The 25,377-nt window shown below is 43.5% G+C and overlaps 3 protein-coding genes, 1 long non-coding RNA gene and 3 other non-coding genes across 7 annotated transcripts; 3 read left to right on the top strand and 4 right to left on the bottom strand.

Annotated features, from left to right (window-relative positions):
• The first annotated feature begins 291 nt into the window (after nucleotides 1-291).
• On the top strand, nucleotides 292-24,099 carry LOC117586617. The gene is made up of 8 exons (XM_034276821.1): nucleotides 292-773; nucleotides 3,913-4,002; nucleotides 14,644-14,662; nucleotides 14,728-18,348; nucleotides 18,416-18,535; nucleotides 23,188-23,445; nucleotides 23,513-23,704; nucleotides 23,778-24,099. Exons 1-8 carry the CDS (start codon nucleotides 571-573, stop codon nucleotides 23,853-23,855), a joined length of 4,581 nt encoding a protein of 1,526 aa, XP_034132712.1. The 5' UTR covers nucleotides 292-570; the 3' UTR covers nucleotides 23,856-24,099.
• LOC117586622 lies at nucleotides 4,726-7,271 on the bottom strand. Its single transcript, XR_004574001.1, has 2 exons — nucleotides 6,984-7,271; nucleotides 4,726-5,569 (listed from the first exon to the last, which is right to left on the bottom strand). It is a non-coding gene; the product is annotated as an uncharacterized LOC117586622 (long non-coding RNA).
• Trnaa-agc lies at nucleotides 11,147-11,219 on the top strand. Its single transcript has one exon. It is a non-coding gene; the product is annotated as a tRNA-Ala (tRNA).
• On the bottom strand, nucleotides 12,014-12,086 carry Trnaa-agc. The gene has a single exon. It is a non-coding gene; the product is annotated as a tRNA-Ala (tRNA).
• On the bottom strand, nucleotides 21,248-22,467 carry LOC117586620 (26S proteasome non-ATPase regulatory subunit 8). The gene is made up of 2 exons (XM_034276826.1): nucleotides 22,346-22,467; nucleotides 21,248-22,284 (listed from the first exon to the last, which is right to left on the bottom strand). Exon 2 carries the CDS (start codon nucleotides 22,271-22,273, stop codon nucleotides 21,479-21,481), a length of 795 nt encoding a protein of 264 aa, XP_034132717.1. The 5' UTR covers nucleotides 22,274-22,284; nucleotides 22,346-22,467; the 3' UTR covers nucleotides 21,248-21,478.
• Trnaa-agc lies at nucleotides 23,050-23,122 on the top strand. The gene has a single exon. It is a non-coding gene; the product is annotated as a tRNA-Ala (tRNA).
• Nucleotides 23,869-25,272, bottom strand: LOC117586621 (transmembrane protein 192). The gene is made up of 4 exons (XM_034276827.1): nucleotides 25,047-25,272; nucleotides 24,768-24,900; nucleotides 24,425-24,701; nucleotides 23,869-24,363 (listed from the first exon to the last, which is right to left on the bottom strand). Exons 1-4 carry the CDS (start codon nucleotides 25,184-25,186, stop codon nucleotides 24,134-24,136), a joined length of 780 nt encoding a protein of 259 aa, XP_034132718.1. The 5' UTR covers nucleotides 25,187-25,272; the 3' UTR covers nucleotides 23,869-24,133.
• Nucleotides 25,273-25,377: the final 105 nt, after the last annotated feature.

Genomic DNA, 25,377 nt, shown 5'->3' on the forward strand with positions numbered 1-25,377 from the left:
GTGATCAGCAACATGTGAATTTTCAACGAGAATGTGTCTTGATCGATATATGTATGTATACATATGAACAAGGAACATATCAATCTTGTGGAGAATTTATTGATAAATCTGGTAAAATAACAATTTTAGTGCTGAGACTCCTTACTATCTGAAAATATTAAATAGAACAGCAAAATCGTCAAAAATTATTATAGATTACGGTTTTTGTACGGTATATTTTTAAAATAAGGAGGTATATTTTGGTATATTTTTGAGGGTTTTGCTGTGGTTCCATATTTTGGAATATTTAATTATAATCGGTCGGGCGTATTTGTGTTGTTTTGCTTTTTTTGATGTGAAATATTTCTAAATTAAACATAAATAAGGGACATAAGTGTAATGGTAGTATTGCTCTAAGGTTATTTAACGGTTTCAGCACCAAATAGTACAAACACGACGCACGGCTGCAAGTTGTGATACGAAACGACGCATTGCCTTAAATATACAACAACAAGAGCACTATAAAATTTAAAGTTTAAATGCAACAACTGAAATTAGCTAGTAATGTTAATTATAGTCGTGTTCTAAGTCATGGATGCAACAGCCCAGTCAAATGCCTACACCGGCAAATCGAAAGCAGCCGAAGAAACAGCCGCCAGCGTCCCCACGGAATCGTCGTCGTCGGAGCAAGAGCCGGTGCCGGCGCCGGTGTTGCCGGCTGCGTCGGCGCCTGGTTCCCCACACGACAGCCGGCACGGTCGCGATGGAAGTAATTGGCGACATGGGGATCATTGGTGAGTTGTACATGTGTTTGGAATTCTGTTAAATTCACTTTTCTCTACTTATATAAATTAGGCGGGAAAAGGCGCATGCATGCAGTAAGGCTACAGATTCTACAGTTTTTGTCTCGTCTCTGGACTCATTGCCTATCCTGTTGGACTTCTGTATGCTGCCTGCTGCTAAACTGCCAACGTTTGCGCTTTTCCACCCGCAATCAGAAATATTATGATAATGAGAATGGGTATCCCACGTGCTTACTAATTTTATGGCGCCCATCCCACTTGCACTCCACCCCCTGACAGGCGGGTCTCTTCGTGTCGCATAAACATAATGTGTTGTGTATAAGACTGTTTTTTTTTTTTTTGTCGTAGCCTGCCCTAACGCCTCGTTAAATAGCTTACCTAAACGAATTTTTTCTTGGCGCTCTGTTTTGCATATTCAAGTGCTTGCCGTCTGCTGTACTTTTGAAGTCCCCCCACAGCGCCACAAAATGAATGTGGCATCAGCAATTTAATAATTATAGGAATAGCTAATAGGAATATTTGGATGCCACTTTTGTGGTGAAATAAGTCAGGGTTAAATTTAACATACATTTGGCGAAATACCCCGTACAAATCAGGCCCATAAAATATCATCAAATTATGAGGTTCCATGTCATTGAAACACCCTCCTCAAAGTCCTTTGCTCCTTTGGCACTTTGGCAACATCTGCTGTCGAAAAAAAATGCTCATAATAAATATAAAATGGCAAAAACGTGTCGATTTCCGTTAACAACTTGAAAATGATTTGTTTCACAGTCTGCAGAGCATATTAACTTCGATTTTCAATTCACAGCAGACTTTTCCACATATCATAACATGCCATATGGAGGATAAGGACCTGCCCCACCCATCGCATCTTTTGGCTATTTTTTGCCAGTTAGGCAAACGCAAAAAATCCATTTAGGCCGCAAAACCAGAGGATGATACTACTCCTGAAGCCAAAGGCAGAGACTCGACTCTCCCCAGTCAGGCATTGTTTGGCCGTTGTGTTTGTTTTTGTTTGTTTCGGTTGCTGGGCCTCCGTCTCAATGACGTTGATGGGGTCCTTGGACATAACCTGCGGCTCTGTCAGCTTCATCTTGTTAACCAAACAAGCCACCGACTCCATCGTCGCCTAAGACAAAGCACGGACCAACAGACGAGCAGCCACCGGAAGACCCAAAGAGGAGCAGCAGTAGCAGCCAGAAAAACTCTAATTGATGGCCTGTTGGGACCTGCATCTTGACCATTTCCGTCACTCTACGGATATGCATGTCCACTCAATTTTCCGGCAAATGAGTCGCCCTCATCGTCCTCAAGAACAACAAAAATTGATTGGAATTTTGCAACAAGCGGATACAACATTTTTTCCCCCATTTGTTCTCACATTCTTCTCCCCACTTTTGTTACGTTTTGTATGCCCTGGCATTTGTTTTCTCTTGCCCCCAACAAAAAAAAACACTTCAACACTTGTGTTTTGTGGCTTTTGCCCGTGTTGCCTCTTGTTCTGGGTCCTTGGTAGCCGTGCAACATATTGAGCCACTCATAGAAGTCGAATGTGAGGTGTTCTTTATGCTCTTTAGCACTAAGAGCAGGTTACTTTGATATGGGGAACTATTTTACTAAGGAGGAATATTTGAAAGGCTTACTTTAGCCGCCTTTTCGTGTTTCAAATGCATATTGAAAATGCTGGATAAGTTCTTGTTTAAGCATCAAATAGAGCATTTGATATTCGTTGTCCTGCATACATTTCTCTAGCTTTTCTAGCTGCTGTTTCTCCCCAAAAATTCCTGTACAAAATCCTTCATTAATTGCTATTTTTTCCCAAAACAACGAAAAAATATGCTTGACCAAAGGTATTAAAATAATTAATTTCCCTCAACGCGTCACATGTTTTTCACTCCAAAAAAAATAGTACGCTTAAAAAAAAGGTACAAATTAATTATAAACAAATCTTTTCATGTCACCAACGGAATTTTCGTCTACGACACTTTGGCGCATTTTTCAGCGCTGCCCAAAAACTCAATTTCACAGCAATTTTCACGGGGTCCGGGGTCTCTCCCCAGTGTCCGTTCTCGGAGCCATTGTTTAGGGTCACTCAAAAGCACATTTCACTTATTATTAGCTCATTTATTACCCACCTAAAAGGCGCCTGCCAGCCTGCCTGACCCTGCCAGCAGCAGCAGCACCTGGAGAAAGTTTTTGTGAAAAATGCTCTCTGGGAGGAAAAAAAGAAATAAATAAAAGGAAAATGCCTGCACCTCCTGCCCTTTTGGGCACCTTAAAATTAGCACATAAATTTTCAAGTGGGGTGGCCAACGTCCTGCGGCTATCCAAGGGCTATTCGGGAGATACTTTGTGGGGTGCAAAGGGGAGGTAGTTAGAATTGATATCAAGATATCTGCTGGCAATGCAAATCGTATTTGATTTGGCATTCTTTTTCACAATTTGAGTGCCTTTGTCTCTCTCTCTCTGTCTGTCTACGCCTCTGCCTGTTAGGGCGGGGAGCTCCTGTCATTGAAATTTCCGTGTGAGTGCGTTCAATGTGCGGTCGATCCTACTCTTCTTACGTCTCTTTGAGCGTTGGGCAATTGACGTTGAAACTACCTGACGCACAAAAAGGAGAATTGTATCTGAATTGGGACTGCCATTGGCATTTTCCTCTCCATTTTCCTCTCTGCCATTTTTTATATTGTGTGCAAATTGGCCAAAGCTTCACTTTTAATTATAGACCACTAAATTAGAATCTCTAGCATGGTCTGGGCATGGGGTTTGTATTTATGTAAGGTCTGAACTTCATTATCCACTCCCGTGCAGCAATTCTCCCATTCCCCTGGCGTGGATGGACAGTAACAAAAGAATCTCAAGACAGGAAACAGCAAAGTAAAGAAAGGGCCTTGGCAATGCGGAAATAAATAAACGTCGCGACTTTCCTTAAAAATCTCTGATTTCGCAAGGGAGGTGTGAGGGTGGAGATGTACTCCTGTCCTGGGTATATTTTGAATAACAAAATTAACAGCACAGCACAGCGCACCCCTAACTTGCAGCTTTGGCCCAATGTTTAGTTATGCATTTCTTTCTACTTTTTATTTGAATTTTTTGTTTTTATTTATTTCTTTTCCCACACCCCCAGGCGGCACCAACAGAACTCGGAGCACTATGGACAGCGAAGGATGAACGAGGAACGGGTCTGGGACAGAGACAGGGACTGGGACAGAGTCAGGCAAGTTTTTCTTATTTTTTCCTCACTTTCATTTTTCCTTTCTGTTGTTTTGCTTTACCCTCCCTCCGCCCACTTTTGGCTGAGCCATTTGTTTGTTTGCCCCGGCTGCGTCTGCGGCTGCAAGTGTAGTATCTCCTGTGCGTGGGGCTTTTCCTTGGGCCTTCCCTTCGGCTTAACGCACGCTTGCACCTTTCCTCGGGGGGTCCATGGTCCCTGGCGGCAATCCCCCATGCGGCCACATTATTAACACTTGACTAAATATGCATTTCTTGGTTGGACACTGTCGACAGCAGCGCCAGAAGCGTTAACAAGGTCTGCGCGAAGGTTCGGCAGGGTAAGGGTAACGGTTTTCATTTCCAATGAGCAAAAGTCAACCAATGAAATATTACCAAGAATATTTGAAACTTGAAATATTTTTGAACATTTTCTGATTGCGAAACAGGAATGGAGTGTCTGTAAATATCTTCGTTGCGGGGCTGGGAATTCTTGTAGAATATTTAAAGCAATGCTAAAGAATCTTGATCTCAGAAACACTTAAAACTGACCAAATGCTGATCAAATATTTACATCAAATATATTACATGAAATTATAATGAAAATAATCAGAGACATGCACAAAAACATGCAACATGCCAGTGACGATCAACTGCAATGAATAACAGATTTTATATACAGTTCTGATTAGGGAAAGCTCTCTTCAAAAATCAGACACGAATTCATTTCTTGCGAACGCATTCCCAACGTGTAACGCTAAAATCGTTACCCACCACCCGCCCAACCGGCGCGAGGGGCGACAGCCGCATGTCGTGCAGCTCGAAGAACGCGATAACGGCAAGGGTCCGGACCCTGGCCTCCATTCACCGTTGAGCATCGCGCACGCGTACAAGTTCAGACACCCAGATTCAACATAGACTCGGATAATTTTGATTTGAATTGGATTTTTGGGTTGCATTAAAACGGACGCACATCCCCGGATAGAGCGGATAAGCCCAATGTGGGACACTCGTTGGGGGATCAAAGTCAAAAGGTTAGTTTGCGAGCGAATAATTCCTTGAGCTGTCTTCCGTTTTGTGGCCCTACCTAAGTGTTCGGGTTCGGAACCTATCAAGTTATTTTAATTGTATAACATCTTATGTACTAAATATTTTGATTATTGAAACGCCCTTGTTGGGGGCGCCCACTTATATGCATTTTCATTTCCCTAAGTTATTGATGCTTTAAGTAAGGTTATATAGATTGCGAATACATTCAATATCGGCCTACATGGTGGCCCTACAATTGGTTACATATCTTTTGAATATTGATTTATGACATTATTTTTGTGGGTCGTGACAGTGTACCCTCTTGGAATTTGTATCAGTCGATTTTATATAGCGTTTGGGTACCATTATTGTATCCATTTTGTTGAGGCGATTGCAACCTCATATTCATCTCTTGTTGCTTACACATGGTGTTCTACTTACAGTAGGTTCGACCTGATCGAACTGACTGGCGATCAATTAAATACGTTTATCTAAGAGCTTTTGAGCTGCGTCCTTTGGGATGATTGTGATCTGTTTGTGGTTTTCTGAAATGAAAGAAGAATGTGGATAGAGATCAATGCCCTAGAATCCAATAACAAAAGACACGTGGTGTCTGGAAGCAGCTGTGTGCTAGAATCTCGGCCACGAGAATGCAAAAACAAAATACACCACCTGTGCGCAACCGAGACTTGTAACCGAAGCTCAGGATCGACAAGACTCTCGCGGACAAGGGTTGCTTTTTGTTGCTATTGTTGTTTTTGGACTGATCCGAGGTTGAGAAAGCGAATACACAGCTGCTTTACATTAATATTAAATGCAAAATAACGTCTAATTGCATTTTAATACACTATTATTATACCCGGTACTCGAAGAGTAAATAGGGTATATTGCATTTGTGTGAATACCGGTTGTATGTAACGCACAGAAGGAAACGTTTCCGACCCCAAAAAGTATATATATTCTTGATCAGCATCAATAGCCGAGTCGATAGATCCATGTCTCTCTGTCCATCCGTCCGTCTTGTTTGTCGGCTAGTTCTTAGAGACTATAAAAGCTAGAGCCACCAAATTTTGGCAGTCAAAGACAGCAGTCCGTATGCTCACACTGAAACCAGTGTTCCGCCTCCGCAAAAGGGCGAAAACCTCCCAAACCTACAGTTTTGAAGATAAAAGAAAACTAAAAACGCCATTCCGTAGGGAATGGGCATATCTATCAGATCACCAAATTGGGATCCGATTGGATCATTATTATAGCCAGAATGAAGAAATTAATTTGCAGTGGCTAAACCCACCCTGTCCCGCAGCTTTTGTTGTTCTTTTCACATTCTCTCATTCACACTCTGCTTCTGCTTCACTCGGCCTCTGCCTCTGCCGTTGCCTCTGCTGACTTTTAACCCACCCGCAGCTTATATTTGGTTTTTTTTGTGTACCGCAGCTGCCTCTGCCTCCGCCGCGAGTCTGCAGTGTGTGGGTCTAGGGAAGGGCGGCGAGCTAAAGGAGCGTGTTGGTGTGAGAAGTGTTGTAAATGTAGATGACAGATGAAGAAAAAATGTAGAATTCGGCAAATAACCGTTAAGGTGCAGATGTATTACTGAGTGACGGGTATAAAAGTTGTGACGCGTAAGAAGCGTCTCACACGTCCCTTCTCGTTATTGTTTATGTACAGCGACCTATGGCTAAGTCAACTGAAGATCGTTTGGATTAACAAGTAAATCTTGTAAGCTTCTTAGAAATTGTCCAATTTAATTAAAGGATCTTTTAAAACTCTTTGTTTCCTTTACATACTTTGATGAAGGGTACCCAACACTTCATAGGTTAATCACATTTAACTGTCTATCTATGAATGTATGTACATATGCGTTTAAAAAGCACTCCCTTATTATCACATGCAAACCATACACACATTCCACCATAACATCACTCTCCAAATTTCACTCTCCAGCGTCGATTAAGTACTCACTGAGGTAAGCGCAGGGCTCATATACTACTCCGAAAAACTGGTTGAACCAAATTGCCGACGGTGGGGCAAAGATGGCGGGCTTCAAATAGCGAAAATGTTTTGCTCAATTTGTGCTTTCGCTGGGTGGCTTGGTTGGTTCTCTTCGATATGGCGAAAGATTTCAAGTCTGGAGTCTGGTAGCTGAAACTCAACTGAGCTCGTGCACATGGCCTAACTGACTTTTATAGAAAATGCCATCAGATGGCATGCGCCGGAATTCATTCAAGCTGGTACATATGTAAAGCATGGGGCATGGGGGATCTCCACGGTGCCCTGTCCTTCTACTTATTGTATTGTTGTATATGCAGTTTACCAAACAAAAATCCCAACACACTCACACCAGAAGCAGCAGCAGCGGAGGCGCCTCGAAGTATGCAACAGCCAACCAGGCAGCACTCTGTTGCAGCAGCAGACGAAAGGAAGATTGTATACACCATTCCAGTGAAATAACCCCCCCAGTTCAACCACTTTCTCACTCTCCTGTTTTGTGCCATCTTCTTCTCCCATTCCGCATTAATTGCACGTGCTCCTCCTCTGCTGCTGCTCCAGCTCCAGCCACTACTGCAGTTGTTGGTATTATTGCTGCTGTTGTTGTTGGGTTTTTATGTTGTTTTGCTTGTATTTTATTTTATTGCCATCTCTCGCTCTCTTGCAGTCACTCTCCATCTCTCTCTCTAATGCGCACTCGCTCTCTCTTCCACAACACTCTCACACTCTCTCTCTCTCTGTGTTTTTCGTGGGCTGAAACTTCGTGGCTTTTATGGTCCAAGGTATATTTAAAAAAACAATAGACAGTGCCCCATACTGATCTTTGGTTTTTGTTGCTTTTCTTATTTTATTCTTATTGGTATCACAACAATGAATGTCAAATTTTAAGTTTTTCTGCTATAAATTCAAACAATTTTGCTGCACTCCACAGATTCCCAAAAACAGGGCACCCTCTGCCACTGCCTTACCTTTTATTCAAACATGCCCTGGGTATAGCTTCGTGGCTTTCGGCGGGCTTTCGTGACGTTGGCCTTCTTGGTCCTTGTACCGTTAGTCGCGCTCGGTCTTTCCAGCTCGCTCGTTCGTCGTTCGCTTTGACGGGGCGATGCATGGGGGTCGGGATGGTGGTGCCACCCACACATCCCGTCCCCCCTCCGGCTGCATCGTATTTAGTTACATTTTGTTGTTGTTGTTGCTGCTGTATTTTGCATTGTTTTGTGCTGTGTTTTGTTTTGCTGCAGCTCTCGGGCCGTGACTTCGGGTTATGTTATGTACTCGTCGTGTACTCGCACACCGTTTTATGATGATCGGCTCTCAGCCCGTCTCTCGTTCGCTGTTGTATATGACGTTGTGTGAGTGTGCAGCAGTAGTAGCAGCAGCAATGCCATGCCATGCCATGTCATGTGCCATGCGATTGTGTGAGTTTATGTAGTTGTAGCTGTTGTTCTGTTGTATGGTTATGTACCGCTATGACTGCTGTTGCTGTTGCATCCCTATTGCTATTGCTGTTTTGCTCTCTAAGCCCTCTCCCGCTCCTGCTCTAGCTGCAGCAGCAAATTGGGGGCCAGGGCAGGGCATTGGAAACTAGCGCCGTCGGTTAACGGCACTTTCTGCTGCCGCAGTTGAGCCTCTGTTGTGCAGTGTTGTGTTGTGTACTGCACTGTTGTTGTCATCGCTACGGGTCATCAGCAGAAGAGGCTTAGCATAAAGCGCGGTTAAACCGGTTGGAGAATTTCCCCTTAAGCTAAAATTTGAGACTAATAATAATCAAATTATTAACGAAATATTATTAAATACATAAACAAAATATACGGAATTAAATTCATTTAAACTTAAAAAATACTATTAAAAGTAATAATACGTTAAAGTATACGGTGTATGATAATTATTAAAAAAAAAAAAGGACGAAAACAGCAATTAATTTTATAATGAATTACCACCACAATTTTATAATGAATTACCACCAAAGTATTGAACATTAATCGAGTTAAACGAGTTAAACTTTCATATTTCATATTTCAAATAAATCTAAAATAATATAGTCTCGGTCCAAAAGACTTTCAGAAATAAAATTAAAATTAAAAAATAATTAAAATTAAAGTTACATTTGAAAATGTAGATCATCTAAAAGGCTTTAAAATTACACAAAAATTAACTGCATTAATTAATGAATTATTCTGATAAAAAATTAACGACTAAAGTTCAATTTTAAACAATATCCCTTTTACTTTTGCGCTGTTTTAGCCAGTTCGTAAATATTTGATATCCTCAGACGCAAGCCAAAAATTCCATTGCAAATAAGTGTGAAAAAAGACCCCCGAAAGAGTCAATCACAACAAAGCCTCACACATAATCGTTTCCGCTTCCGCTCTGTCAACCGCAACAAAAAGTGTCACAAGCCCACCACGAGGGGGAAGACCTTTATTTCCTCCGGCACGCAGGCTCGCTGACACACACAGTGGGCGCCACATTCATAAGCAATTAAGTGACACTTTGAGTGGAGTGGCAAAATTATTGTGATTGAGCTAACTTTTGCCCGGAATTTGTTCAGCAAACGAATTGTACGAGTCGAAGGTGGAGGAGCAACAGACTGAGTTAATACAGGACTCGATTCGATACAGAAGTGGTTTAGTAATTGGCAACAAAGTTGTTAAGTAAGACAAGTGATATAGAAGAGAGATTAGCCAAATGGTTAGACTGAATTGACTGATTGATGTACTAAGTTCAGAGAAAAACAGTTATACTTCAACATAAAGCAAAGGTAAGCATTGATCTCTATAAGTAAAGAATGATTTTTTATTGGTTTAACTTTTGGAAAAATTACTGTCATTATTATAAATATTCACTCTTTATTGTTCACTCCAATCATTTAATTTAATTATGCCAAAAAAACACACTCTTGATGTTCCTATAAAATGCCCAATAATCCACGGATTATTTCTTGCTTCCATTTCCAATCAAAGAGCAGACAGTCTCCTTTCAAATGTCTTCCACTCTTGCTGTCACTTTTCACAGCTACTTTCTAATTAACGTAAAAAATTTCCCAAACTCCTAAAATAATAATCATAATAAATATCTGGTGCAAATCCGATTAGGCGAGAGAGACGCCAGTTCCTGGGGTGGCGCGGCGCATCTGGCAATTCAAAAGTTTGCAAATGTTCCTTTTTTCTTATTCTTAATTAAATCCAGAATACTGGCATGAACTTTTATTATTTCTGCCCCCTCTGCCTGGGCATTTGTCAATGTGGCAAAAGTGAAAAATGTTTCATTATCGAGCATTATGAAAGCTTTTCACGAAATGCCCCAGAATGACAGGCCTCAGCCGCACTCCTGTCCCGTTCCTGTTCCCATTTTCCATTTCCTCTGGCAACTTCTGGAGTGTCAAATCATAAATATGCATCTAGCGTTTATCTAACGTCTTTATGGCTCAATCCGCCTCCACCCACGACACTGTCTCAGAGTCTCCGGAGCTGTGCCCCTGTCCTTTAGACCCGGAGTAGACTTAAAAGTAATTTTACGTCTGACTAAACATTAATGTGCTCAATATTTTATTGTTTGTTTGTTTGTTGCTTCTGCTGTTTCATGGCGTCCCTCCCCAGGCACAAAAAATCCTAAAGAGACGCAGAGAGTTGATTATGCGGGCTGGCACGGTCTCCACAAAACTTTTTACCCAATCGGCAATTTTTAAACGTTTTTCTTTTCTTTTCATAGCGTGGTTAAGGATACAATAAATTGCTGGGATCAAGAGTTAACTTTGGGCGTTGAGTACTGAATGGTTGGGGAATCAAAGATATGAATTGTTATTCACATTGGAGGTGTTTCAGATGGGAAACCGGAAGTAAACGTCAAAGGATTTAACAAATTTATTTCTTTGAATAAAACCCAAACAACATTTATTTCTATTCCTGCCCAGCGCTGGTGAGAGATTGCTTTTAACATATCCTCCAACCAAACTTTCGTCTGAATCAGCCCTGCCTATACTCCCACTACAACAATCCAATAAATTTCAACGACCGCTACTAACAAAACATCGATCGAAAACCTTGCCTTTCACTTAACCAATTTGGCCATTTAGCTGGTCTTGCACTTTAGTTTGGACACCTTTTTTGGACACTTGGCCCTCGGACGATGCATGTGGGGATGTAGCTCAGATGGTAGAGCGCTCGCTTAGCATGTGAGAGGTACGGGGATCGATGCCCCGCATCTCCAATAGGATTTTCCTTATTTTCTTCGCTCTTTTTTTTCGTTTGTGGCAGACAAATACACAGACGTCGGCAGTTTTGTCTTTTGCATTCTGTTTCGGGGGGCTTATGTCGAGGAAGAAGTTGCCACTAATGAATATTCAAAGGTTTGCCTTTGTAGCTGCTGCCAGTGAGCATTATCCCGAATCATACTGAGGACATCCCTTAGAAGGGCCGCCCCCATGTCGACAATCAAGACGCGTAATTTGATTTGCGCCCTTACGTTGGAGATGTTCCATGGGGCAGATGTGCAGGAGAGGTGGGTGGCAGAGAGAACACATTGTCGCACATAAATCAGCACAATATGCCAATGTTTGTGTTTATTCGCCTGCATTCGCCAGAGAACTTTGCCAGCAATTAACCAGACAGCCACAACAGCAGCCACGGGAGCGAGCAGTCAGGACACGGCAAGCGCGGTCCCAGGACAACAGTCAGGACGCCCCAGGGTGACTCCATCCATGCTCCATGCACTGCTGCCATCAGAGTTGTAAATGATACATGATGTGCTATTTATGAGCCAAAGGCTTTTGTTTTAATTTTTTTGTTGCCTCTGTATTGTTATCCGTTTTTGGCAGGACAAAGTTTTTTCTCCTTCCCGCTTCCCCTGCCGTGTCAGCCCCGACAGAAGACTAAGCTAGTTAAGTTGTTCCTGTCGTTGCGGGAATTTATGTATTTATTTGTAGTGTTTTTAATTGTTTTAAGTGTTTTGTTTCGGCAGAGTTTCCGGCTTGCAAAAAAGTTGCTTCAAAAATAAACTTGGATTGGAGATGCGGGGCATCGATCCCCGTACCTCTCACATGCTAAGCGAGCGCTCTACCATCTGAGCTACATCCCCGAGTTGGGATTTAGTATCAAAGGCACCATTAAATTGTTTTTTCTTGGCTGGACAATTACCTCTTGTTACCTTCAATTGGCATGCAAGAGGTGCGACAAATAGTGACCAGACAAACGCTTTATAGTGCGAGTGCTTGCCCCTGGAGTGAACTGGTTTGCGGCTTAGCTTTGGTCTTGTAGTTGTTACAGTTGGGTGTGGCATTTGAAAGACATAACCATGGTTCAATTATAGACATAGCCAAGTTTATACCTCTTGAAACACTTTGATGGACAGAGCAGCTTCGAACTTAATAAAGCTTCGAATCGAAATTATATTTTTCTGATATTTGTTTGATTGCGTGAAACCGCAAAAGCATCCATCGACACACAAATCGCACAAAAATATATCAAAATGTTCCTTGAATAAACGAAAAAAGAACAAATATTCATAAGCAAAGTCAAACAGCAATTCCTGTTGGAACCCGGAGTAGCAGCAAGAATAAAAATCAGTATTTTTGCAAGCATCTTGGGTGGGCATTTGAGTAAAAATTAATATGCATAACGCATAGCGGAAGGGAAAAAATAAACTTTTCCAAAATTTATGCAGTGATGAGTGAAAAAGGATGCCACTCGGTCCTGTTGGGGGTACAAAAAGAACAACAATAACACGTTCTATGTGCCCCTTATCGGAACCGGAAACGGGTCCACACAGGACGAGAGACTGAGAGGAAAAAGTCCACAAAAGTCACGCTGGCGTATGTGACAAGTCCTTTCTAATGAGCAGGAAGAGAGCACAGCACAGGCACCGGCACCTACTATTGCTCAAATCAAGCCCAAAAGTCCTCCCCCGTCAACTAATAAACTTCTTCCAGTCCAAAGTCAATTAAAAAAGGAACAAAAAATGGCACGTGACGTCTTAAGATAGACAGAAAAACATGAGAGAGAGGATGTGCCAGAACTGGAGACGGAGTGATACTTTCAGAAGGTAGCAACTAAAAAGTCACAGACTTTCTTGAAATTAAAATTACAAGACGCTTGAATAACTTTGACTGTGTCGCACAACCATCCCGAATTCCCATTCCCATCCCGAATTCCCACTGTCAGGTGAATGCTGACAAAAGTTTTTTGAGGTAACATTTCTTTTACGATTCGCCAGAGAGTGGAAGCAAATGCCACTTGCTACGTTTTTGTCATTAATTTTGTATATCATTGAGTTTTACGAGCCTCATAAATATGAAAACGTTTAACTCTTTGTCGGGAGAGGAACATGAAATGGGGGTAGAGGATATCCTACAGCAACTTCCCTGGCTACACGAGACAAACTAATTGTCTTGTACTTGTAATGTGTTTTTAAGCACAGCCACGCTTCCCACATGTTTTCACAATGTTTCTCAGATAAACAACAGCACAAACAATGAGGGAGTGGGACCAGAATCTCGAATTGGGGGTACGAGTAGTAACAATTAGTGGGTTGGTTGAAGGGTTCGTTCCTACGTTCGAGGCATCCTTTCTCCTGTGCAACAGCTTGAGGTAATTTTCAAGTTGTACTCCCTGTCTTGGCGTTGACAACAAGCGTGTTGTTTTGTTTGGTTTTAATTAAAGCCCAAAACATATCAAGTCAAATATATAGGAGAGATTGCGATGCTTCAGCTCTGGCAATGGAAAAGTATTTGTTTTAATTGCGGGTTTCTTTAAGAAATTATAAATTAGGCAATGTATGACTGAAGATTGGTTACAAAATTCGTATTCAAGCGAATAATTGAGCGAAATTCGTGAAGTTTTAATCCCTATTTGGAATATGAGTAATTGAAAATGCATAGATGAGACTTAATTGGTTAAAACTATTTAATATTGTAATAAATACTCGATTCTCATGTAATTTAGGGTTTTGAATTGAAGAAAACTAGTGTTTAAATCAATTTTGAAATAATTAATTCCAAGAATAGACAGGGGTCTTCAAATGGTAGGAAACTTTAAAAAAAAACCTGATAGCTTCCACAAAAACCCTCGCCGTATAAGTTATTGCTGCCTGACAAGATTTTAAAACTTTCTCGCTGTTAAATTTTTAATTAGTTCAAGTTACAAATGACATTAACAACGAAAAAGAAGGCAGGCAATGGCAGAGATTTGTGGTCGTATATTTTAGCATTTCTTAACGAGATTTTTTCTCCGAGAGCAGAAAAAAACAAAAGGCGAAAAATTCCAACGCCAGAAGGAATTTGCACCTTTGCATACACAAACAGTGCCCCGTCCCTCCACAACCCCTCTAAAGGTGGGTGGGATAATTGTTGGATAGGGCAGCGAGGGTGTCAGGGGTCAGGGGTTCCGTGGTTATAAATTTTAAATCTGTTAAATTAATGCAGAAAGCGAAGCCTTCTTTCATTTTGGCTCCCATTTATTCTCACGTGCCCGAAAAAGTTGAGAGAGAGAACTTGGAGCACGTTGCCTGATTACATTAATTATTCCTTTATTGTTTGTAAAAGTTTTCGCGCTGCTTTCGCTGCTCTTTCTGTGTGTTGTGTTTGTTGTAAGGACTAACTATTTCTTACCAATAATATTTATTTCTTTCTACTTTGCAGTGACTCCTTCCGCCAGTATGTAAGTAAAAAGTGCAACCCTTGAGTCCCTTTTTGGGGTTCTAATTGTCTGACATTCTTTTGTAGTCATCGAATGGTTATTGGCGTCCACCAAACGACCACCACTGGCAGCGCAACGATTATTCGGATAAATATAATAATAATTATGGTGAAGAGAGATTTTACAGGTACGATTATAAGCGCAAAACAAGCGCAGAAGGCTACTACAAAGGCCCTAAAATAAGTAAAAATCTCGATCAATATCTCGAATCAAATCAACGGAAAAAAACCAAAAACAATTGTGAATCAAAAGAAGCTTCCAAAGCGGATTTCTGTCCGCTTGAGACCCAAAACGAATCCAATGAAAACCCAGAAAATACAAAAGTTCTTTCAGAACTAGAAGAAATAACAAAAGGTTGGAAAAATTGTTCAAGAAAATGGTACAGGCCTACCATAACTAAAACAATCGATCAAAGTTACAATTTAAATGAACTGAAAGAAGCTAAAAGCCCTTACCTACTGAACACGCCAATCAATTGGAGAGAAAATACATTTTGTGGCCAGTCAGTTCAAGAAACAGGAGCTCCAGGAGATGATGCTAGTCAAAGCGAAGTTCCCCTAGAGCAATACAGCCTTTTAGAGGAATTCCGCAAGTTTTTTCCTCAGTCAGCAGCAGAATCTGAGTCTTATCAAACATATCCACAGATCAGAGTACGTCCCTTGGCGCATCTGCTTAGGCAGGAGATCCAAGCCGTGACCGAGGAGAACTGTCTGGGTTCCACAGCCACAGCTGAAAAACCTGCCACCACACCGGAAAAGTCTTCAGGTGTGGAAAAACCTGCAAACCCTTTAGCCCACAAACCTGCGCCTAAAAATCGCGGATCTACTGTCTATGGTGTCATCAATGAACACCTCGCCAGCCTAGACAAGGAGAGTCTCAAGAATATAATCCACAACGGTGACCCGATATACGACGAGTCGCTCCAGTTCCAGGCGCGCAAACTACTCCGCGTGGAGATACGTCGCCAGCTGAAGGAATTGGAAAAGCCCAAGGATAGTCCGGTCAGGGAACTGATTCCGGACCAGATCGTTGATGCCATCAAATTTCCAACATTTCTGCTGCATGAGATTGATTTTGGCCCAGACATATCAAAGCCAGAAGAGCAGGAAATTAATTTTGAGAATATTAAAATCAAAACAGAACCTAACATTAAGAGCGGGGAGTGCACTGAAATCAATTCAGAACCAAAATACAATTCTAGTCCTCAGTGCTGTCCAAATAAAGAACAAAATTCTAGTCCTCCAGAGCAGGACAAGTCAACAGAGTGCAGTAAAAAGTGTTCCGAAGATATGTCCACCGAAACAGTGAGAATGGCTGGTGCCAAGGATCTGATGGCACGGCTCAAAGCCGCCGACGTTCTCAAGTGTGTGACGGGAGTACGCCAGTATAGTGGCCGTCCCAAAGGCAGCTTCCCGCCTCGTGGTCCTTTGGTGCCGTTTCCAAAACAAAACAAAAAATTGAACAACATCGAGAGGCCGGCGCGTATAAAAATAAGTGATTCCTTGGCCAAGAACGACAAACAAAAGGCGCCTGGTTACAAAGGAAACTCCACAGCACAGGGTGCCAGTCCAGAACCCATAATAGCGATCAAACAGGAGATTAAAGACTGCGAAATGGTTCTACCAACAATGATAAATACCACAATAGTTGTCAGCTCCTCCTCGGATGAGGATGAAGCTGATGAGGAGACAACCCAGCAGCGTGAGAATCCAAAACCCGTGGCAAAACCCAACGATGATGCCAGTGATGATTCCACCAGTTCCCAGCGCAGCAGCGAGTCCTCGAAGCGACGCTACCTGCAGAAGCTCAAGAGCGATGCCGACAACGTGGTGGACAGTTTCGAAAAGTTGATCCTGCCGCACCTCAAGCAATCGCTGGTCGAGACATACAGAAGCCAGCACTGCGGCAGTCAGTACACTCGTCTGCACTTTATATCGTGCGTGGTGACATCCAGCGAATATAACTCGCAAAGCATCAGCAAAATGGAAATTGCCAAAGTGCAAAAGAATCTCAAACAGCCAAACAATCGTCTGGGCATTGAGTTCCTGCTGCGGCAAATTGTCCATGTGGTTAATCAACAGAAGCAGCAGGCGGCGGCACAGCGGCGCAAGGAGCAGGAGGAGCAAAAGCTGAGTAATGGGATTAGCATGGTGACGAGAGCCGGCACAGGAAATGCTGAAGTTGCAAAAGGAACACCTTCGCCGCCGCCACATCAAAGAGTCGTGGAGGAAACTGCAGTCGCTGCACCACTCCACAATGAAAGTCCTTGTCAGGTTTCGCCCCCGCTGTCTGCTTATCAGAGTCCTTTAGCACGTGAGAGCCCACCAGCCTTGCCACTGCTTCAGAATCCACCAGTATTGCCACCACGTCAAAGTCCACCAGTATTGCCCCCACGTGGGATTAACCAACCATTTGGCGTTTTTGCGCCGGGAATACCCTTTCTGGATTCCACATTGTCGCGAGTCTCGCCAGGCGTCGGCGGCTATGGCCTAGCCGAACCAAGTGAACCCATGGGACTATTGGATGACATGGTGGCCCAAAATCTGATCGATATCGATCGCCGTCTCTTGGAGAATCAGAATCGACGCAGCTTTCTCGACGAAATGATCATGAAGTTCCAAAAGGAGAAATCCGATTTGGAAATGCACAGCCTGGAGCTGCAAAGCCGCAAGTTTCTGCTGATCAATTCAGCGATCAGCAGGAAGCATGGGCCTACTACAGCAACAGCTGTTATGTTGGGTACTCTACCACCCACAACCTCGCCGGCTCCGACAGCAGAGGGTCAGGAAGCAGTTTTAGGAGAGAGTTCTATCAAAAACAAGGCCAAGCCCAAGGGTCGCTTCCGTCGCGCTGTGGTGGTCAAGTATTTGCCCAAACGTAGGGCCATATTCAATCGTCGAGCAGCCAAGAGGAACGACAATTCCGATAGGTTAGTGGCACAGTTGAAGCTGGAGATGGCAGCCAAGGAGCAGACTGAAAAATCCAAAGAGAACTCCCCGGAAATGCCCTTGCCGGTAATTGAGCCGGTGATCAAAGAGGAACCCATAGATTTCTGCAATGCAATGGAGGTGCAAGTGCAGCGTCCCATCATCACCGAAAATGGTGCCAGCCACAACCACAAACGTTCGGCGGAACCCACTCTCAACCCGACATCCAAGCCGAAGCAGTCGCGTCAGAGCAAACCAATTACCAGTACAGTATCGGGATCGAATCCTTCCCAGCAGCCGTTGGCTATTATACCACCACTGCCACCACCACCGCCGCCGCCAGAACCTATCTACAACATGCCGTACGAACTGCCACGAAGTATTCTCAAGGCTCCACCGGCACCACCCACGCCCTTGTCCTTGCCGCAGCGAAATCATTCGGTTCAGTCCAATGGGAACCTGGACTCGGACTTGGGCTTTATACGCAAGGGCCGCCTGCACTTGGTCGTCAGTCCGATCACCCAGATACGCATCTATAAGAATTACATATTAGCCGCTGCCGAGGATGGGGACATCTACATCTTTAACCTGCACAACCACAAACTGGAACGTCAGATACCCAAACACGGCGAAGCCATTACCAATATGCATCTGTGCGAGCAGGAGTCATTTCTGTATACCACATCGTTGGACGGCTTCCTCAAGAAATCCTCATTGGAGGTAAGTCTCTACGCTTTATGCTTGCTATAAGGATACTCAATTAAATGCTCTGTTTATTCTTCTGCAGAATCTGGAGAGCGTACAGCAAACGGTGTACTTCAAGGAGCCATTGCAATCGATTGATATTGCTTGGGATGCAGCATTTATTGGCAGTCGCTGGGGACACATCTTTGTCTACAATGTGGTGGTAAGTTCTTCAATGAAATATAAAATAAGGTAACTGTTTAGTTGCTAGACTGCCGATTGCCCAATTAAACATCCCTGCCCTGCATGTGGAGAAGGTCAATCAATCTTCTTGCAGTGATGTAGATTCTCCATTTAATTAATGTTGGGCTCATTAAATATTTATCTGTCAAACAAACACTTGGAAAATTTCAATTAAAATATTGAACAGCGACTGGCAAATCCTGCCAACAAAAAAAAGCACAACCAGCATCTCCACACTCTCGGGAAAAGAGCCGTCCACACCTTGCCCAAACACCGACCAAGCAACAACAACAAGACTTAACGAATTGGCAATGAGCCTTTACTGAGGGCCAAAAGCGAACGAGCGAACGTCTAGACAATGGAAATCAAATCGAATTTATTTTTTTTTGCCTCGCGTTTGGCTCACGCGAATTTTACAAATTGGATAGTATGGAGTGAAAAGCGTAGAAAGGGAGTTTGCGATACTTCATTAGAATATTTCATGCTGAGGGTAGAGAGAGAGAGCTATAAGTCTTAATTCTGGCAGAAATTCGATTTATGGCTGCGACGTGCTGATAACTCATGCCCGTTGCCCGAAATTATGCTACGGTTTTTTCTTCCGCTTCGTGCACAACTGTACTTTTGGAAGAGGGAGGCAACTGTACTTAAACTGAGGAGCAGGTAAGAAGGAGCAGGAAAGTGTACTTGTAACTAGAAGTAGTGCAGAAGTAGGCAAAGGTACTCCCAGCTAACGAGGTGGATGTAGGAGCCAATGGTACTTGTAACTATAGCGCAGAAGGAGGCGCAACTGTACTTTTAACTAGCACGTTAAAGGAGACAACTGTACTTATAGCAGAGGTGCAGGAGGATGAGGAGGCAAAGTGTACTTATAACAATCGTGTATGAGGAGAAGGCTGTAACTGTAATTGTAATTACGAAGGAAACGATGGAGACAACTGTACTCCCAGCTGTATGGTAGTTGGTAGGCCATCTGAATATTCTAGGTGCAGTATAGGGTCGTTAGTTATTTGGTAAATATACAAAGATGCCACGCCCCACATAGTAACATATTCAGGCACATACTAGAGGGCGTTGCTGTTGCTGGGATTGCAGTTTTTTGGCCAGCCTCTTGCTGCCATTGCTTGCTATTTAGCTTTGACTCGTGTTTTGTGTTTTATTGTGTCAGTGTTTGCTGCACGTTGTTTGGCCGAGACGACAACTGTACATAGTTGGCTCCAAAGCGGACCTCCTGCTTCGTTGGCTATATACCACCAGTCAGGGCTGGGGGTTAGTGTTGCAACAAACAACAGCAAAGTGCAGCCCACATGCAGTGGCAGCAGCAACTGTTTCTCTCACTCACTCTCAGTTATGCTAGCACCATCGCTCTCGCTCTCGCTCTCCATCTACTGCTCTGTTCCCTCTCTCTCTCGCTCTCTATTGTTGTTTATTTAAGTTTTTATGTGTGCCTGTTTAGTTAACGGTATATTTTGCCGGCACAGCACTCACACTCACCCAAAATGCAGCAGCCAAATGCTCTCCTACTCTCACTGGCTTCTCATCTCGCTCTCCTTCTGGCACACGAAGAGGTCTATTTGGATGTTCTTCGGCTGGTGGTCGGTACGTAGTACCCCTTCTCCCAATGCGCATGCCTTGCTCTGTGCTGCGCTGCGCTGCAGTTTACCGTTAGTTGCATATAGCGTATAACAGCCGCCTCCTCATGCTTTTGCCATTCGTTAGTTTTTGGCAGCAGCAAATAAAATGTTTATATGCTATTTACTCAAAACAATTTTAAATAAAGTACAAGAAGCCCCAAAAAGAGAGGCAGACTCCCTCCCCCAAGCTGTTGCTTTCGCTCTCTCGCACAGTAGGAGCTTTCTCTCTGACGCTCTGGGCTGCGCTCTCGCTCTTTCTCTCTCGTCGCTGCAGCCTTCCAAGGCGTTGCAGTTGGAATTGTCTTCGTGCCTGTTGCTATTTCTGTGTGTGTGGCTGTGTGTGTGGCTGTTGTTGTTGTGGCGTGGGCTTTCTTGCTGGTTTGGTTGGTTCCCTGTTTTGTTGTGTTGTGTGTTTTCTGGAATATGACGCTTGTCTGTCTCTGTGTGTGTGTGTGTGTGTGTAGTGCCGCTCTCTCATTGGTTGCGCTCCGCCAAATCGGGTTGGTTGGGTTGCTTGCCGTTGTTTGTGCCCCGTTATGTGCTCAGTGACTCTGCGTAACTCTTTTTCTCGTTTTGAAGTGCCCAGTGTGAGTGTTTTGGTTATTTCTATTGTTGTTCGGTTGCATTGGCGTGCATGTGTACATGCATATAGTTGGGTGGGTGTGGCAAGGACACGGGTCTGCTTGCAGCGCTGCTTGCAACCACTAAATAAACAACATGCTGCTGCTGCTGCCACTCCCACTGCAAGCATTTTATTGGTGTTTTTTTTTGTGCTACTGCTTCAAGACATAACTGTACATACATAAAATTGCACTGTCTCGCTCTCGCTCTATATCTTCTACACTTTCTCGTTCTGCTGTTCTTCCGCTGTTGTTGTATAGCAGCTTGGGACAGCCATTTATCAATGTTTGAGACACTGCCTGTTGTTTGGTTAACGTTCTCCATTGCAATTTCTGTCGACAGGTACAGGTTATTCGCATTTTCTATTTCAGGGGATACAAAATTGTAAACGTTATTGTATTTATGGCATAAATAGATCTGCAATGAAATAATTCCAATTCTAATTATAAACATAAGTTTATTCCTCGTTCGCTAGCATTAAAATATAGTTTCTGTAGTAAATGTCCGATGTCTGTACAATTTCTCTGAAAAATGTCTGAAAATATTTCCAAAGGCAGCGGCAACGGACTGCGTGAAAAGGCAGCCTCCGGCCATTCCTTCAGTAAAAGTACAACCCGGCGTAGATAATGTTGTGTAGATGTAAGATGTGTGTAGATTAAAGAGCATAGAAATCAAACAATTTTCTCCAGCTCAGTGGCATAGGATAGATTCTGTATGGCTATATCGTTGGATGGAATCTCTTCCTTGGGTTTGGAGTTCAGCGAGGCATAGTCGTAGTTCCCCTCAGCATCCAAGGTCCAGTGGCGGCGCTTGACCAACTCCAGAAGCTCCTTGCCGCCCACTTTGAGGCACAGACGCTGTGCCGCCTGCTTGGGGGACATCTTCAGGTAGGCCTTCTCGATGCAGGAGGCGATCTCCTCGCGGGCCGTGTTCACCAGCATGTCCATGAAGTTGCCATAGATCTCCGAGGGCATGGACTTCTTGGCCTGCAGTATCTTGTTGTAGCGACCCTCCATGAAGTAGTTCTCGAGGGCCAGCACGGGCATGATGAAGCTGTTCTGCAGCAGCAGGTCCGACGGCAGTCGCTCCAGCGCAATGTGGAAGTCGGCAATGCGATTGGTGGCCAGCATGTAGAGCAGGCTCAGGCCAATCATCTTGTGCATCTCCTTGGAGGGTTCCAGGAACTTGTCGTAGTCGTAGTAGTACATGTTCAGCTGGGCCATGTACCGCTCAAAGGCGGCGTAGTCCTTGACGGTGATGCTGTGCTCCACAGCAATCTCCAGCACGTCGCGTGACCTCACCAGTTGATCCTTTTGCTTGGGGTTAGAGTTTAACGCCTCACGGGGCATCAGGAATGCTCCCTTGGCCATCTCCAGCTTGAATATGCCCAAAAGCTCACCACAGCGCAGCAGATTCGGGGCCCGTTTGCCCCATTCAGCCTTTAAATCTTTGTACAGATTGCTCATGATAGTTCTTTCTATTTAAAGTAATTTTTGTATTTATAAATCTTCAATTATGAAATCACTGAAATCACAAACCTGACTAGCGCCGATTTTCGCAACGAGTAATTTTTCTGAGCAATCAAATTTTGTTCAACTATGACGACTGAACCAGGGTCTGAAATGGAACTAACACTGCCTGGTTTTATAGATTGGAAAGCGTCTAATGAGTGTGTTTAGCAGGCCTACTTTGGTGGCATTTTTGCACGAAACATTTCGGGTTCTATAGAATATAATTGAAGTAATTTATGTAATATACTTGCTAAATGCTTCCAAATGTCTAAATAATCAGAATAATATTACAAGATTCTTACAAACACCTGACACAAAAATACATTTGAAAATAGAAAGCAACTACGAGTAGTTGGGGTTTCCCATTTACACTGCAATCTAAAGTAATTAGAGTATTTGTATAGCATTTAGATAAGAAGGCATTATCTAATCTTTAAATACTATTGTATACCTACACCCACCTATATTTAAATATAAATAGTTTATAAATAGTTTATGCCAACGAAATATATTTACATACATATGTATGTATAGCAACTATTTATTTATAAAAGATACAAAAACTCACAGTGCTTTTTGTTGACCATTTCGTTATGTTGCCAGTTCGTTTGCGTGTTTCTCATGACAATGCACTTTGGGAATATCAATGAGTCCGGTAGCAACGAACTTTTGGCCCAAAATCAAAGCATGCAAACCCTTTTAGGGGCCAATAAATTAGCTTTATCCACAACGGGGATGTAGCTCAGATGGTAGAGCGCTCGCTTAGCATGTGAGAGGTACGGGGATCGATGCCCCGCATCTCCAACAAGGATTTCCAGTCCATTATTTTGCTTTTGATCAACTTAACAAATATATTATTTTAATTGCAGACCAACAAGATGATTGATTCGCCGCTGCTCTCCACGGGCCAGTCCATTATTGCTGTCAAAGCCACCAAGGAGGGCCACAGGAAGATCATCATACTCGGCTGCAAGGGCAACTTTGTGTATTTGCATGATGCGGCCACGGGGCAGTTGTTGCGTCGCCTGGGTGTGCCCAACGGACTGAACGTTTACAGTTTGCTACTCAATGACGGACACATCTACTGCGGCACGCAAAAGAACGAGATCTACAAGTTCGAGTTTGCTGTAAGAATAATCCTCCTCGCCTCGAAAAATAAAATTTGGTTGTATTTTTTGTGTGTGTTACTTTTAGAGTGGAAACCTGGTCACCAAGTTGAGCTGCGGCAATTGTGCCGTCTCCATGGTCAGCTTCAGGGACAGATATTTGCTGATTGGCTGCTACGATGGCTTCATTTACGTCCTGGACAAGCACAAGGGCACCCAGGTGGGTCGGTTCGAGGGTGCTGGACGCTTGGTGCTGGCCCTGGCCATAGCGGGTGGTAGTGTAAGTCTAACAAATCCTAGATTTTGTGCTTAAGGAGCTTGTATTTTATATTACTTTCCTCTTGCCTTTACAGATTGTGACATCGTCGAAGGATAACTCGTTGGAGGTGCTCGAAGTACCACCCGAAATGCTTAATTCCGAACAACAATGAGACTACACATATATATAGATCAGATTTAATTTTAATAACAATCACACTCGCGCATTTGTTTGTATATACATTTACAATCATACTGATATTTTTCTTCCATCTGCGAATGGATATCAACATACTTTTGTGTTCTTTTTGTATTTACAATTTGGGCGTAATATGTCTGTCGTGAACCGAGAGTAATATAATAAAAAGAAAAGCGCCAATAAAACGAAAATATGTATGGTAAATACGTAATAATATGTAGTGTATAAATTTGTCCTTTGTTTGGGCATTGCTTAAGGAATTTGTGGTGTGCGCACAGGCCGCACATTTGTCTGCATTTGGTGCAGCTTTAGGTTGAGCTTGTGCGAATGATCCCGCAGATAGGCAATGAGATCCGCTTGCTTCTCCAGCAGCTCGGCTGTGTCGCCGCCGGGCTGCATCAGACCCAAGGAGCCGCCCACTTGATCGGTGCCACGTAGGACATCTGGCGCCAGATTGGCCTTGTTGAATTTTCTCACCTTGTCTGCATGGCAAAGAGATTCAGAATTTGAAAAATGTATCTCCAGGAAGAACCTTTCACTCACCAATATAGCAGCCATGGGAAATGGCCAGCACCACATTCTCGGCCACACTGAATGCCGTCACATAGCTGACGGGCGACAGCCAGCCGGCGGCACAGTGCTCCCAAAAGCTCTCGCCATAGTAATGATGGATCATGGCCTGGACAGCCAACAGCATGGAGTTCCACAGGGAAACCACCTGCAGTGGTATGCCTTTTTGCATGTTCGTCTCGCGATGAAAATCATGGTAGCCGCTCAGCCGTAGATTATCATGTTGAATCTTCACGAAGTGATCAAAGAGCTGAAAGCGGAGAAAATTGAGGCATTGGGGCAGGTCGTGGCCAGACGCTTGAAGTCAAATCCTTACATATGTGATGACCCAGAAGGTGGCGCGCAAGTAGAGCATTATAAAGTAGGCGTCGCAGCGTCGTTCCGCTGGCCAGAGAGCCGCCAGGCCGATGCCCACACACGAAATAACTGAAGAGATAAGCAAGTGTATGCTGTGGAGTAGATTCACATTGGTGTGCGTTAATTGCGTTGCACTCATCCATATCATCGTAATTTCCACCCTTTCGCGCAGTGTGAAGTGATTCATTGTTGCCGGCAGCAGGCCCCAAGCCCCGTTGCGACACCCATTGATCCTCACCTAAATGCGGGCACCGTTTTGAGCTTGAAGGTGCCATTGTCGTTCGAGAAGAGCACTGGATCCAGCAGTTGGTCCGTATCGTGTATGTGTGGTGGTATCACGCCTGTCGGGACGGCGGCGCCTGTTGCTTCGGAGTCCATTTTGGGTCTTAAATTTGCTTTTCCAATATGCGTAATTTCAAAATATTATTTGTCGCTTTGTTTTGCTTTTTTTTTTGTTTTTAATCGCAACAGCGATTGCATCAGTGTGACCGCAAAACTATCGATAACATACACCGTCAGGGCCTCGAAAATATACCGAAATATACTTTTTCATTTCAAAATATACCGTA

This window comes from Drosophila guanche, unplaced genomic scaffold (assembly GCF_900245975.1).
Source record: "Drosophila guanche unplaced genomic scaffold, DGUA_6, whole genome shotgun sequence".
NCBI lineage: Eukaryota > Metazoa > Arthropoda > Insecta > Diptera > Drosophilidae > Drosophila > Drosophila guanche.